Source organism: Pleurodeles waltl, chromosome 8 (assembly GCF_031143425.1).
Source record: "Pleurodeles waltl isolate 20211129_DDA chromosome 8, aPleWal1.hap1.20221129, whole genome shotgun sequence".
NCBI lineage: Eukaryota > Metazoa > Chordata > Amphibia > Caudata > Salamandridae > Pleurodeles > Pleurodeles waltl.
This window is the reverse complement of record NC_090447.1, coordinates 773171463-773186714: the sequence shown is the minus strand read 5'-3', so window position 1 is coordinate 773186714 and position 15252 is coordinate 773171463. Positions and strand designations below refer to the sequence as shown.

Here is a 15252-nt window from a genome sequence, read left to right as displayed (position 1 = left end):
TGCATGTTTATAAGGTATGAACTTTAAGGTGACTTGCAATATCCTTATGTACACAGGGGGTATTTTACCCCATATAATACATGGTCACACCACCAAATTTCCCACAAACCACTTAAAACCTTAGTGCATAGGTTCTGTCATTCAAAGCTATTAAAGTAGAGCAGAAGAAAGAAAAGCAACATTCAATTTTTTGCTTTAAACAGCTTTATTAATTATGCTCCTTGACCTGATCTGCCTTTTACCTTGGCTGCTAGCTCTGGCAGAAGGCATTGTAATGTCAGAACTCGACTGTAATAACCCTATCATAGTCATTTTCTGATGTCTTTTCTTTATAATCAGTGAATGTCTTTTCTTTACACGCTGTGACTTTGTGCATCACAAACAGCCGTTTCTAAAGAAATTAGTGACTGCAGTTTATACAAAGATTAGAGAATCCATGTTTATATAGACTGTAACTCCAAGAGTTTCTTCGGTTGAAATGCTTCTAGTTATGACTGATGTGGAGCTGAGCTTCCCAAGATCACACACAGGAGTAGAAGTGTTATTAGAACTATGGTTTCCGAGCACAGTTTACAACTATTGTACCTAATCGCTTTTGATCTCTCCAGCGCGGTTCCAATTGGCATGAAGGGCATGATGGGTGTGGGGCGCAAAGGGTATGTTCTTCCTTTTTACCCTCCTACCTTGATTTGCTTGGTGCATGAAGATGCAAGGTTAATTAACATGTTATTTTCACATTTGAGCTAATTACTTTGTGAATCTAAACAATAAAACATACTTTCAGATTGTGAAAACATGCCTTCCTTTCTCCCTATTTCACTTCCAATATATATGATTGTGTATATTTATCGGAGCCTGCAGTTCGTAAACAACGAGCGATTTGTATAGGGTTGATTGAAAGTCCCCAAGGCTGTCCCTGTCCCCCCCAGAAATGTATTGTCTCCTACGCCCCTGCTACCCAGTACTTGTGATCCTGCTGACACAGCATCATATTAGGATGTCTTCTGCTAAAAGAATACCTGGAATAGTTCAAGTTATACAAATTACCTATGACAATGCACAACTGCTCACAACATGACTAATATATCCTCTAATCAAAATAATATCACATGAGGATATGCTCTTCAAATATCACGTGGCTGTGGCATGACTCCATACTCAACCATTACAACGATCTGGCAGACTGGGTTACTATGCAGCTTCCCGATTCCCAGCTTGGTGCTTGAGCACCTACGATGGAAGGACGTTATATTTGCTGTCTGTGAGGGAATGGGATCCACTGCCAAAACCAAAATAATCTTCACACTCTGGTGCACCGTACACCATGCCATTAGCCCGCAGGAGCCAGGCTACCCAGCTGTTAAATTAAAGGGGTGAGCCAGCTCAGGCGGGCAAGCCTTTCACCTGCAGTGAGATGCAGAACCAGTACTGGGGCGGGACTATTTGAATCCTCTTTTTTTCAGCATACTATTGGAAATTAGGTGTAGGCATTTTACAATGATATTATCACTGTAGTTCAGGCTAAAGGGAGAGATGGCTAAAGAAGGACTAAATCCCCTCAGGACAACTGTACAGCATACTTCCTGCTACTAAGGCCCTTGGTACAACAATTTCAGTTGCCCGTTAATGTTTGCCATAGCTGTTAAGGTCCCTCAATGGAGTGGTGACCTGAAAGGTGACACTCAAGGAGACACTAAGAACAGACAATGTACTTTTGGTAAACCAAGCAAGCACATCTTTACTAAAATTAGGAGAGTAAAAAAATACATTTTTAGGAACTTACCTGTACAAGAAATATGATGAGAAAATAAAAGTTTGCTATTCTTCTGAACTGTTCAAACAGGTTCTTTGGTACAAAGTTCCAAAAGGTATACTGGAAAAAAACACAAAATAAAGTGTTAAATGTTACCAGCACTTACAGCGCCCTTTAAAAGTAAATAGCCAGTATAACGCAATATAATGATGCTTCAAACTAATTTTAACACAGATCGAGAACGACAGAGGCGGTAATCAAATTGATTAGAATGGAGGTGGCTGCAGATGGTTTCAATCTATCAATTTTGTAATCTGTCACTTGTCATTTTATCCAAGAAGTAAGCTGACAGTATATTTACACCTCAGGAAACTCTAATCAAATGGCTATGCGTGATTTTAAGAGAAAAAATATCCTAATTTACATTGAGGGATATTATTGAACTAAGCGTGATTTAGATTAATTGAGAGAGGAGACAGGCAAACGATCAAGACAAAGAATAAGAAACAGTTGTTTGCCCCAAGTGGACATAATAAATGCATGCAGGCCATTCTCAGTAGGCCATTTTGTTAAATGTATACAACTTGCCAAGAGCCTCTTGGAGGGCATAAATGTAAGCCAACAGGGCGAACAACCACATTTTAGATTCTGCAGCTAAGGGTTTAATTTGTCTTAATGTAAATGTTTCATTTATATCGGTTTTAACATGTTTAACTGTAATTTGAGTGAAGTTTATAATTATGTTGGTTCTCACTGCCATGATCATTGCTAATTTATCTATACCTCAAGAGTGGAAAAAGGCAAAATCCACCTTCACTGAATAATTGGTGAACATTAATATGCCATTTTTATGAAATGGAATCTGTTATCTTAAAAGCTAAGCGGAAAACAGAAAAGGATAAATGTGACTGTCAGAAACCTAGGGACAACTGTTTAGAGGTGAATAACATATATATATATATATATATATATATATATATATATATATATATATATAGTATTTTTCTTTCATATGTCTCATGCTTCAAAGAGATTTTATTCACAAGTTAATTAAAATCATTGCATGAAAACAGCAATAGTGAAAAACTGAATGCATATTCATGTTTAGTGAAACAAGTTGATAATTGCACCAATTTAAAAGGCATGATAAAAAGAAACCGTGGTCAGTAAAGAATTAAACAGAATTAACGAGGATCATCAGTTTATAAGACATCATTTTTTCTTGACTACTGTCAAAAAAATTGACAATGTTAGTAGTTAAGCTGGTATTCTTCCCATTGGCGGATTCCATAACTACTTGTCTCCAGGTCCCCATTCTCCTAGGTTAAATGGCTGGCGCTGTTAAAGTCTCTGTTCTGAATGAAGCACGGGGCACACCCAGATCACATGCAAGATGGTTTCCTGCACCTGTTATGCCCAGTGCTTAATTTGTGCTTTTTGTTTCCGGTGCTGAGCACCGGCACTTATTTTTGAGGGCCGGGGCTTATTCTTATGCCTCAAGCATTTGCTGCGAGCAAAAGACACACATGGGAAAGACGGAAGAAGGAAAAACTAAAAAGCGTCATAAAGGGAGAAAGTAGAAAGTTGCAGGATGAGGTGAAGGGGCAGGGGCGGCCGTAAATGGACTGAAGAGGCCCGAGATGGCTTCAGGATTACGCTGCCTCAGTATTCAGTGATGGCAGATTTAATTACAGCAGCCTCGTGTTTAAGAGAAGGGCTTTGAGCACCGGCCCCTCTTTATTTACAAACTAAGCACTGGTTATGCCATATGCATCACTTATCGCTGCCCTTAGCAGACCTTTTGAGTCCCAATTCCAAAGTAGGGAAGCTATCAAAACTATAAGCCATGAACTTATTTTTTGTGAACTTGGAAAAGTAACAGTCCAGGTACGACTGACGAGCTTAATTAAGCTCGACAATCCAAGCAAATGACCTCTTCGCCAGTTTGTTCTTATCTTGCATATATGACAGCTTTCGCACACTTTTATTTGTGTGCATCTTGAACTCACCAAGTGACACTGATGTATTCCAGAGATTGATTATATGTAGGCAGTTGACACATTCTAGTAAGTATTGCCTGGGTCTCGAGTTCCTGGCTCGGTTGCGTAGTTTAGCCCCACGCAGTTGATAGAGTGTGTCCCCTCCTGAAGATCTTAACTTAACGTAGATTTTCACAAAGGCCCCATGTCTTGCATTGGCTTGTTCGACGATTCCATATTCTAATCTGACTTGCGCTGGAGACGCATTGCATGCTAGCCAGAAAATTTGACTTTAGGTATTTACATTTATTGTTTACAATAGTTTATTTTGCAGCCACACAATGGTTCGTACCCATATGAGATGGCTGGCAGTAACTTTGCACTCGTAACCTTCAGCATGTTAGTGTTTAATTCGGAGGTTTTAGACTTTTTTGATCTTTGGGTGTTGTTCCTCGAGCCTGTGACTACTTCCAAAAATTTGAATTTGTACTCCTGGAGTATTTTGTGGTTATTCAAAAACCAAGCCCCTACTAATCAGACTTTATGCCAATTGGGGCCTCTTTGGTTTTCCTGAGGTTGATTTCATAATTATTTGCTTTGGTGAACTCATACAATTTCTTGAAAAGCTTTTGTAGACCTACTTTGATTCTGCTTACCTTAAAGACATTGTCAAAATAAAGCAAGCTTGTCAGGGGTCTTCCTCCCAGTTTTGGTGGGTGAGTGTTTTCTTTATCCAGCTCAACTAGCAAGTCAACTATAAAGATGTTAAATAATGCAGGTACCAACACACAAACTTTTTTAAGCCAATAGATGTGACGACCTTGCAGGAGATCTTCCTTCCATCACCCACTCTGACCCCCATCCTTATACCTGTGTACAGTGACTGGATTCTGCAAGTTTTTACCAAGTCTTCATTCTACCTATGTGATCAAACACTGCCTTAAAATCAACAAAGCAAGCATGCAGACTTGACTTTGTTTCAAAGGGATTGGTTCATCATAATGATTAAACCTGTTAGATTTGAAAGTGTTCCCATTCCTGGATGAAAGGCCATCTGATTGAGGGGGATTAGCTGGGGTTCCTCAGCCCATCTATTGCGGTCGAGTAATAAATAGGAACCCCGCAACGTATTTTGCCTCATTGTCACTGGTTGCATTTAACCAATAGTTGGCTGTATTCAATTTAAGCCCTCATTGTAAAAAGGGTGGAGATCACATAGTGCCAAGTGTCAGGTACATGTTCATTTCCCAGACTAAAGATAAATATGGGAGTTAGGTTTTGTGTCCAGAATTCCAGATTGGTTTTAAAGAGTGCTTGGGGTAACCCATTTGGGAATGGGGCTCCTTCTAATCCTACTTTTCTGTATCAGTTTTTCCAATTATATTGCAATCTTGCTCCTTATGTCAGCTTTCTGTTACATAAGAGGGATATGCCTTATTCTTTATGTTTTGATTGCCAAGTGGGAGGCAGTATTGTTACATGAAAGTCAACCATCTTGTAAAACACCAATTTTGTACTCCTGTGGTAGTAGTGAGTGGTGAGATAATTTACCCAGGATGCCGGTATTAGATGCTTTGTGTTCTTCTTTATAGATTATTGTTCACTTTTCAAAATTCTCTTGAATTTCTGTTTCTACTTCTTCCACTTTTGCCCAAAATTAGTCATTGAAATCTTTTTTGCTAACCAGACTGATTCCTTATATTCTTGCCTGTACTTTCGGAATGTTGCTATTTGAATTGGATTAGTAAGTATTTTCTTTAGAACTGTGTGCTCTTGGTTCTTCTTTTTCATCAATTTGAGTTCATGAGTGAACCATTTGGGTGTGTTTTTCATCAGGAGTAATTGTTGAGCTTTGTTGAATTTGAGTAAATCAGTTGGGGGGGTTTCTGTGAATGTATCCCAAGCCTTGATGGAGTTGGTTACCAGGTTTTAGCCTGTCATCAATAATTGAGTGCACAGAGAAATGATGTCATTAGATAGTGAACTGTCACATTTTAGTCTTCTTAGATTGTCTCAGAAGGCAGAGTTCAACAGACTTTTTGCCTGAGAAAGATATAGGATACTAGTGTGTAGTCCAGTCGTCTGCAGGAGATGGTCAATTTCTGAGCAGGAGTCAATGTTGAAAAATGAAATGAGCTTGCACGGCGGGAGCAAGACTACAATGAAATTGAAGTGTGAACAACTACTGGCGTTGATACGAGTCTGTGTAGGTAGTTGTTCATCCGGCAATCTTCCTTTCAACCAATTATTGCAGCAGATGTTGTCAAAATATTTTCACTTGATTTGTCAAGCTTTCCACATGGAGTAAATATGTGAATTGAGACCTCCCATATATAGTCTTGCACTGCCATTGATCACCTTCATGTGGAAAGTTTAAAAAAACTTTCTACAAACTTGAATTAAAGTGACCCAAAAGGATGAACTCGGCATTGTTGTATTCAGCTTTGAGATCTATCAGTAACTACTCTAGTTTAGCCACAACTTCATGCTTTTCAGTTATTGCTGGGTTTATGTATATATTCAAAATGATTAGGGGGCTACTGAGCTTGAATGACCACCACTTTACTTTTGCTGCCAATATCCACAAAACATTTAACTGGAATTGGGTAGCCTTCATGTTAAGATGTGCGGAAACATAGATGGTCAGTCCACTCTTAGTATGCCTTTTGCTTTGGATTTAGTGACAAAATTATCAAAGTCAGTGTATCCCGTAAGTAGAATGGAATTCAGCAACCACATTTCTTGGAGTAGGATCATATAAACATATTTGCAAACTTTATTGATCTATTGGTCTTATGGCAGATCTGGCAAACCACCCAGGTTCCAGGAACAGAGTAATAAGCATTCAAGATTTTGTTCCTCACTGGCTGGTTCCAGTGCCCTGGCCCAATTTCATTTTAAGGGTTGACCAAGAAGGGCTGCTGGTAACCAACCCCAGGTCATTTTTCAGATCCTCCATGCTGGAATTCTCTGAAATTGTGCTTCTTTGAAACCTGGACTGTTCTTCTTTGATATTCACGCTTGTCATATTGGATTTCTCAGAATGGAATAAGGAGTGGATCTAAACCACCATGAGAAATTGTTGACCAGGCTTAACTGGTTTTCATTCAGCAACATGGAGGGATAGGCCTCCTCTGAATATTTAGGAATGTTGAACTTTAGAAGATGTCTCTCATTGCACAAACCTTGAGTGCTATTGCTTTGTGCTCCAGCTTACTAGCGCTGATTCTGTGTATAAGAATCCACGTGATGGCACAAATGAGACAAACGCTATGTCGACGAAATGTATGTGTTGAAGCGCTGAGAGACACTTTAACACCTTGATAATGTTTCCTTGATTTAAAATATCTTGGCACTCCCTGGAGACATTTTCTGGCATCAGTAATAGCTCCTTGCTTTTGGTATCACTAAGCTCGTCACCACTCCTTTCCTTCAGTAGAGGTATCTGTAATGCACTACTATTGTTTTTAAGTTTACCACTAGGCTGGTGGAAACGTGATTCCACCCCTGTACAGTGATACCAGTGATTGGGTGTCTATCAGAAACTGAGATGTTAAAATAGTTTTTCGTTTTCCTTATTGCCTTTGATAATACCATTAAAATGTGGATGGTTCAAACTTACAGTTTCTCTCCAAGTTTTTTTTGGGCTATCCTGATGGAGGTTATTTGCAATTCGAGCTACCTCGGATTGAGATACATCGTGGTACTGCTGGACTGACGTACTGTTTCCCTCCTGTGACCTACCCATGTTTGGTACATTGTGTAAGCTTACTGATCTGATGCCACATTTCCTTTGTAAACTGGCCGACGTGCTTGATTTGAAGAACTTATTGCATCGGCTTGTATTGCAGGACTTATAATTATTATCAGGATCACGGATTGAACTAACAGCGCTGGCCTGTGCTGTATGACTTGACGTTTTTGTGTGGTGATCACGTTTGGAATTGCCAGCTGTCCTCTGGGCTTGTTTCAGACGCTTCGGTGCACCAGGCTGATCACATGACAGATAACTACAGACTAAAGTTTGGTCCACTTAATGGGTTCTAGTGTCAATTGTATTTACCAGTGTCCAAAGATTATTTCCCCCCTTTTGAAGGCTTTTCCAATGCTGCTTTGTTAGGACACTATTTTGGTTTGGTTTGGTTTGAATTTGCACTTTGTCACTGGTTGGACGTGGTGCTAGCACTGCTTGCGTTATGTTTCCTGTCTGGATTTTACTATGAAACTCACCCTTTAACCCCTCCCATGCCAGGGACGAGCTGGTCTCGTCCAGGCACACGGTTGCCGGGTGCCTGGGACGAGATCAGCTCATCCTACACCTGGCCCATACCCCCCAGTTGGGGATGGAAGAGGAAATCGCTTCCCCTTCCCTCCACGACCCCCTACTCCATCCCACCAGTGACATCTGATGACGTCAGCACGCAAATCGCACGCTGAACTCATTAGAGGTCACCTCGGATCTCGCTCCCGGAATAGAAATGCTTTTGCATTTCTCTTCCGACCGGGAGGTGGGGTGGGAGGGACAAGAAAGGAAAGGAGAGACAAGAAAGGAAAGGAACCTTTCCTTTCTTGTCTCTCACAGCATTTCTGCTGCGATCGGGCAGCAGAAATGCCCACTAGTCACCAGGGATTTTTTTTAGGGATTTTCAATAAAGGGAGCGGCCCCTTGGGCAAGGGTCGCTCCCTAGGGGGCCATATCATTTTTAGGCCATTTCTGCCCCCCCTGCGGGCAGATCGGCCTAATATAATTAGGCTGATCTGCCCCTAGGGGTGGCAGAAAACCCATAGACACCAGGGCTAAAAAATTGTTTGTTTGTTTTTTTCTTTTATGTGTAGGGAGCGACCCCTTAGGCAAGGGTCGCTCCCTAGGGGCCAAATTGTGTTTAGGCCAATTCTACCCCCCTGGGGGCACGTGGGCCTAATATATTAGGCTGGTCTGCCCCCCGGGGGTGGGGGGCAAAAAAAAACCTAGACACCAGGGATATATATTTTATTTTTAATATGTGGGGTGCGACCCCTTAGGCAAGGGTCGCCCCCTGGCGGCCAAATTGTGTTTAGGCCAATTCTGCCCCCACTGGGGGCAGATGGGCCTAATATAATTAGGCTGATCTGACCCCGGGGGGGCAGAAAACCCCTAGACACCAGGGATATATTTTTTTATTTTGTATGTGGGGAGCGACCCCTTAGGCCAAGGTCGCTCCCCAGGGGGCCAAAATATTTTTAGCCCATTTCTGCCTCCCCCCTCCACGGGGCGACTTTGGGCAGGGGGGGGCAAAATATTTTTAGGCCTTGTCTGCCCCCAATGGAGGCAGATCGGCTAATATAATTACGCCGATCTGCCTCCAGGGGGGCAGACACCTCTACACACCAGGGATATATATATTTTTGTTTTACTTTATGTTTTTATGTACGGGGAGCAACCACTTAGGCAAGGGTCGCTCCCCTGGGGACAAATTGTATTTAGGCCATTTCTGCCCCCTTTGGGGGCAGATCAGTCTATTTTTGTTAGGTCACTCTGGCCCCAAGACGGCAGAAACAACTAGACACCAGGGATTGGTGTGTGTGTGTATGTGTGTGTTTTGTTTGGGGGAGAGCCCCTTGGGCAAGGGTCGCTCCCCATGGGGGCACATTACTGTTGGCCATATCTAGAAGGCCCATCTGCCCCCACGGGGTGCAGAAAGCTCACCAGAGAAGATTTTATTTTTCAAAATAGAAGGGTGGGGTTATGGCCATACCCCCACCACAAATAAGTGGGCCAAAGTTGTTCTGCCCACCAGGGGGCAGATGGGGCATTTACCCCCGATCCACACCCCGGGGGGGCAGAAAGTCGACTAGATGCCATGGACTTAAACAAAAACAAAAAATAGTGGGGTGGTAGCTACCAACCAGTATGGGCCTGGTTATGCCCCCACCTCAACTGGAGGGGGTAACAGTCTTTCAGCTCTCCCCCGCACATTAAAACATCTTATCCCACGGCAAGCAAGAGGACATTTGATTAGTTTGGGTTTTGGTTTTACATTTGGGCCATGAGACCTTGGTAACTCTCCACAAGACCTAGACACATCTGAAAACTAAACGTGGTTGATTCCAGGGTGGTGTGCTTCACATGAAGCCCGCACCATTTTCTTACCCACAATGTCCTGCAAACCTCCAACTTTGCTGGCAATCACATACTTTTCCCAACTTTTTGTGATGGAATCTTCCGGAATCTGCAGGAATCCACAAAATTTCTACCACCCAACATTGTCTCATCTATACCGATAAAAATTCTGCTGCACTTGTCAGCCTAAACTTTTTTTTTTTTTCAACTACCCTTTTGGGCCCGCTTTGGTTCCCCCTCAATTTTGACATGTTTTTGGCTCTTACCTGTCACAGGCACTTGGCTCACCTTCACAAGTGAGGTAACATTTTTATCGGAAGACTGAGGGGAACGTTGGGTGGTAGGAAATTTGTACCGGTGCGGTGATCCCACATAGAAATGTGGGACAAAAGTGATTTTTTTAGCTCAATTTGAGGTTTGCTGAGGATTCTGGGTAAGAAAACATTGGGGGATCCACGCAACTCACACCTACCTGGACTCCCTCGGGTGTCTAGTTTTCAGAAATGTCTGGGTTTGATAGGTTTCCGTAGATGGCAGCTGAGCCCAGCAGCAAAACGTAGGTGCCCACCCCACCCCCCAAATAAACAGGTAGTTTGGGATTTGATAATTTTGATGTGTCCAGATAGTGTTTTGGGGCATTTCCTTTTGTGAGCATTAGGCCTAACCACACAAGTGAGGTACCATTTTTATCAGGAGACTTGAGGGAATGCTGGGTGGAAGGAAATTTGTGGCTCCTCTCAGATTCCAGAACTTTCGGTCACCAAAATGAGAGAAAAAAGTGGGTTTTTTGGCCACATTTTGAGGCTTGCAAAGGATTCTGGGTAACAGAACCTAAACAGAGCCCCACAAGTCACCCCATCTTGGATTCCCCTAGGTGTCTAATTTTCATAAATGTGCAGGTTTGGTAGGTTTCCCTAGGTGCCGGCTGAGCTAGAGGCCAAAATCTACAGCTAGGCACTTTGCAAAAAACATGTCAGATTTCAATGTAAAAATGTGATGCATCCATGTTGTGTTTCCTGTTGCGAACATTAGGCCTACTTATGCAAGTGAGGTACCATTTTTATCGGGAAATTTGGGGGAACACAGAATAGCAAAACAAGTGTTATTGCCCCTCGTCTTTCTCTACTTTTTTTCCTTCCAAATGTAAGATAGTGTGTAAAAAAGACATCCATTTGAGAAATGCCCTGTAATTCACATGCTAGTATGCTCACCCCGGAATTCAGAGATGTGCAAATAACCGCTGCTTCTCAACACCATATCTTGTGCCCATTTGGGAAATACAAAGGTTTCTTTGATACCTATTTTTTATTCTTTATATTTCACCAAATGAATTGCTATATACCCGGTATAGAATGAAAACCAACTGCAAGGTGCAGCTCATTTATTGGCTCTGGGTACCTAGGGTTCTTGATGAACCTACAAGCCCTATATATCCCACAACCAAAAGAGTCCAGCAGACGTAACGGTATATTGCTTTCAAAAATCTGACATTGCAGGAAAAAGTTACAGAGTAACACGTGGAGAAAAATGGCTGTTTTTTTCACCTCAATTTCAAGATTTTTTTTATTTCAGCTGTTATTTTCTGTAGGAAACTCTTGTAGGATCTACACAAATTACCCATTGCTGAATTCAGAATGTTGTCTACTTTTCAGAAATGTTTAGCTTTCTGGGATCCAGCATTGGTTTCCCACCCATTTCTGTCACTAACTGGAAGGAGCTGAAAGCACAAAAAAATCGTAAAAATGGGGTATGTCCCAGTAAAATGCCAAAGTTGTGTTGAAAAATTGGGTTTTGTGATTCAAGTCTCCTTGTTCCTGAAAGCTGGGAAGATGGTGATTTTAGCACTGCAAACCCTTTGTGGGTGCCATTTTCAGGGAAAAAACACAAACCTTCTTCTGCAGCCCTTTTTTCCCATTTGTTAGAAAAAAAACGAAATTTTCACTGTATTTTTGGTCTCCTTCAGGTGTCCTTCAGGGGAACCCACAAACTCTGGGTACCACTAGAATCCCTAAGATGTTGGGAAAAAAAGACACAAATTTGGCGTGGTTAGCTTATGTGGACAAAAAGTTATGAGGGCCTACGCGCAAACTGCCCCAAATAGCCAAAAAAAGGCCTGGCACCTGAGGGGGAAAAGGCCTGGCAGCGAAGGGGTTAATATGTCTCATACTAAATGCTAATTACCCCCCCCCCCACCTCCCTCCCACAGTAGAATATGCTCTGTATACTTGTATTTTGTATGATAGTTGTTTTAATTATGTTTTCTTTATTTCAGTAGACGACCTTTAAAAAACGAACACTAATTGTAAAGATTTGTAATAACCAACATTAATTGTATTTGAATGACCACTACATCTATGTACAGCCAACTTCTAGGAGTGTTAAGAACTGTAGAAGCAGGCATTATCTTGTCATAATTGACTCTTAGCCAGGTATGGGGTACTTGTCACAGCTCAAGCTAAGGTGGTAGCCACATAAGTACCCACTATAGTCTTTTACAGTACTAGAGAGGCATGCAAGCGCATCTTACAACGGTACTGAAAAAACTTCCCATGAGTTTCCATGCCTGCCATGCTTTCCTGTAACACTAGCATGTTCCATCCGTGGATCCTCCTAATGAGCAACTCTATCGAACCTTTTTCCTATCCCAGCTACCGAACACCCCAAATACACAAGTTGTGCCTGCACTATTACGATACAGAACCATTAATACCTGTAATAAAATAACATCCTGCATTCATATTGTGGTGAATAGCTATCCCAACCTATTCATATAGTCTCTGTAAAAGATCTGTGACAAAGGCAGATTTTATTCGATATTTGTACCACAACCAAAAGTACATTTACTGGGATTAGAGAGAGTGGCAGTGTTGGAACTGAAGTCAGTCAGTAAGTTCATTCTTTATTCGCTGCATTTCTGCAGCACCAAAGCACAAAGACAAATACAGCGGCCAACAACAAAGCTAATACATAGTAAAAAAAGAATGTTAATAAAAGTTAATAAAAGTGATTAGTAAAGAATTTGAGACACGTAATAGGGAGCGAAAACACGTCAACACTTGCATTACGCTCGCTCCCCCCCCCCCCCCCGTGCAACTACCGAATTTTAGTGTAAGTGATCATAAAAGTTGAAATAAAAAGAAACCAGCCTTCATCAAAATACACTTAAAAGTGCCACTAGAGTGCTACACTCGTAATACACCGCCAGTCAGCTAGCTGCAATCCTTCTTACTTTCAGTTCCTGCCAAATGAAGCTCACCACCGAGTTGCACGCCAGAGGACACTGCCATTGCTGGAGAAATGAAAGCGCTGGTTTACACTGACAAAAGTTAAGTAGTTTAAAAAGAGGCAAGAGCATCATTTTCCTGGGTATTTTGTAAAACGGTCAAAAAATAACAATATGTGCAAGCTTTACTGAACAGATTTACCATCACAGGGTCTGGGGGCCAATTCCGAAAAGGAGTGGCAATTCGATGGCTATCCCACCATAACTGGAAAATAATTAAAACGGAATCTTGCAAGCACAAAAGGATGCTGATTATTCCAAATCATGGCTAGAAACAGTTGCCAACCTCCCTGTGCAAAGAACCGTTCAAAACTAGACACTTTGGGTCTGTTAATATCGGCGGCTTCTCAGGACGCCAGAGCTTTCTCCATGAACTTCCTTATCAGCCTTCCCTTGGACCAAATGCAACAGGCCCTGGGGCAAGTAAATAACTGGGGTAACACAATGTCTTCTAGAGTCCCTTTCACATACACTAGCCACGGCATCTCCAGAGCTGCAGACAATTTTAAACCTTCTTTGATGACCGTACGATTTAGCGGGGCAGATTCCCTGGCCCAAGTAGATCGGCAGAGCAGAAGCAGCGCTAGTTTAATTTTATTCTCACTGTAGGGCATACACAGCTCCTCATGGCACATGGAGGTGGGGCATCCTCGCGGAACGGCTATCACCCTTTTGAAACAAGCATTTTCCACCCGCTAAATCCCAAGAGTGTCCACCACACCCCATCTACGAGCCCCACAGGTCGCAGTAGACACCAATTTAGCGGTATAAACATCACCAGCTTCTTTACAGGTTTGGTGCCCAGTTTTTTACAGAATCTCTGTAGCTCAACTATGGTCTTTCAAGCACAGCAATTCTGTTAGACCCCATTGGCTTCCATGCGTACTTACTATCAAACAGGACACCAAGATACGGAAAGGCCGCTGTCTCCACAGCTCTGATATTGTTGATGTGAAATTATGGAATTTTCTTAGGTCGCTTTTCACACCTCATAATAAATATTTTATTTTCATTGACCTGTAAATTGAGGTCATCATCCATTCACCCCTGTAATGCTGTGCCCGTTTTTGCAAATGATAATGCATCATCAGCGTAGAGCATAATGGGGAGGGGGGACGGGTTCCCAAATAAGGGACAGTTGTAAGTCTGGAGGTGAGTGCTGCCTCAATTCTATCTTAAAAGGCATACATCGTTTTCTACTTTCCATTTTTGAGTGCTGTGACCAACTTTTCCAAGGAAAAGAGCTGAATTATATCTCAAGTGTCCAATGATGTTTGGATAACTGCAAAACCCTAAGTGGCTTAAAAGGTCTCACGCATTTATCTTTTTTCTTATCTATAATGATTAGATTTTAAAACCGTGAAACAGACAACTGTGTAAATGTAGTATCTAAATACACCCTAGGCCTAGCCGCCGTCTCTTATACATGTCACAATGTCCTGGAGTGTATACAAGGATCCAGTGCAAAAATATAGTCAATGTTAATCACACACAAAAATCAGACTAGCACAAATCACCTCTTTTTGATTAACAACGCCATATGGAGGATCTGGGACAGGCTCACAAAGCAGTTCATGTGTGCATATTGTGAAAAAGCGCAATTGTGCGTGGCCACCTGTACAAAACACATCCTGTAGTGCAGGCTTTACAACATTTACGCACATTGATTTTTCCTTTTGGAGGTGGATAACAACTGCCATTGTACGTTTTCCTTACCTATGCAAGGATCGTGTAATGGTGGCACTGCATTTCAAAAGGCTGGTTCTCAGGATTGGGCCAGTGGCCACAATGGCGTGAGGGGCGAAGAGCAGCCATTATGGTGGTGTAGGAGAGGGCAGGAGATTGTGAATATGGAACATTCCTAGAACAGTGCCTTACCATCTCTACCACCTAACCATCTGCTTCAAGTGAGACACCAGACAGAGCAAGAAGAAAGGGTGGCCTAGCGCTTCCATTCTTCAAAACCAGTTAATGAAATTGAAAAGACGATTTAGGACGATAGACAAGAACAATGTGCTTTATCCCTGCCACCTTGTTTTATATTACACTATTTGGTTTAAGTGGAGGAGGTGGGGCTGAAGACGGAGTCTCGAACCCCCCTGCTACCACTATTTCACACCGAAACCCAACAATCACA

General features: G+C 42.1%; 1 protein-coding gene across 3 annotated transcripts in view; it reads right to left on the bottom strand.

The window, feature by feature from the left end:
* The window catches only part of ATP11A (ATPase phospholipid transporting 11A), a 661076-nt gene that overhangs the window by 353123 nt on the left and 292701 nt on the right, over positions 1-15252 (bottom strand). For all 3 annotated transcript variants that reach the window (XM_069205024.1, XM_069205022.1, XM_069205021.1), the window contains exon 3: positions 1784-1873. In XM_069205024.1, coding sequence (XP_069061125.1) covers positions 1784-1873 — 90 coding nt within the window. The remainder of the gene's footprint in view (positions 1-1783; positions 1874-15252) is intronic.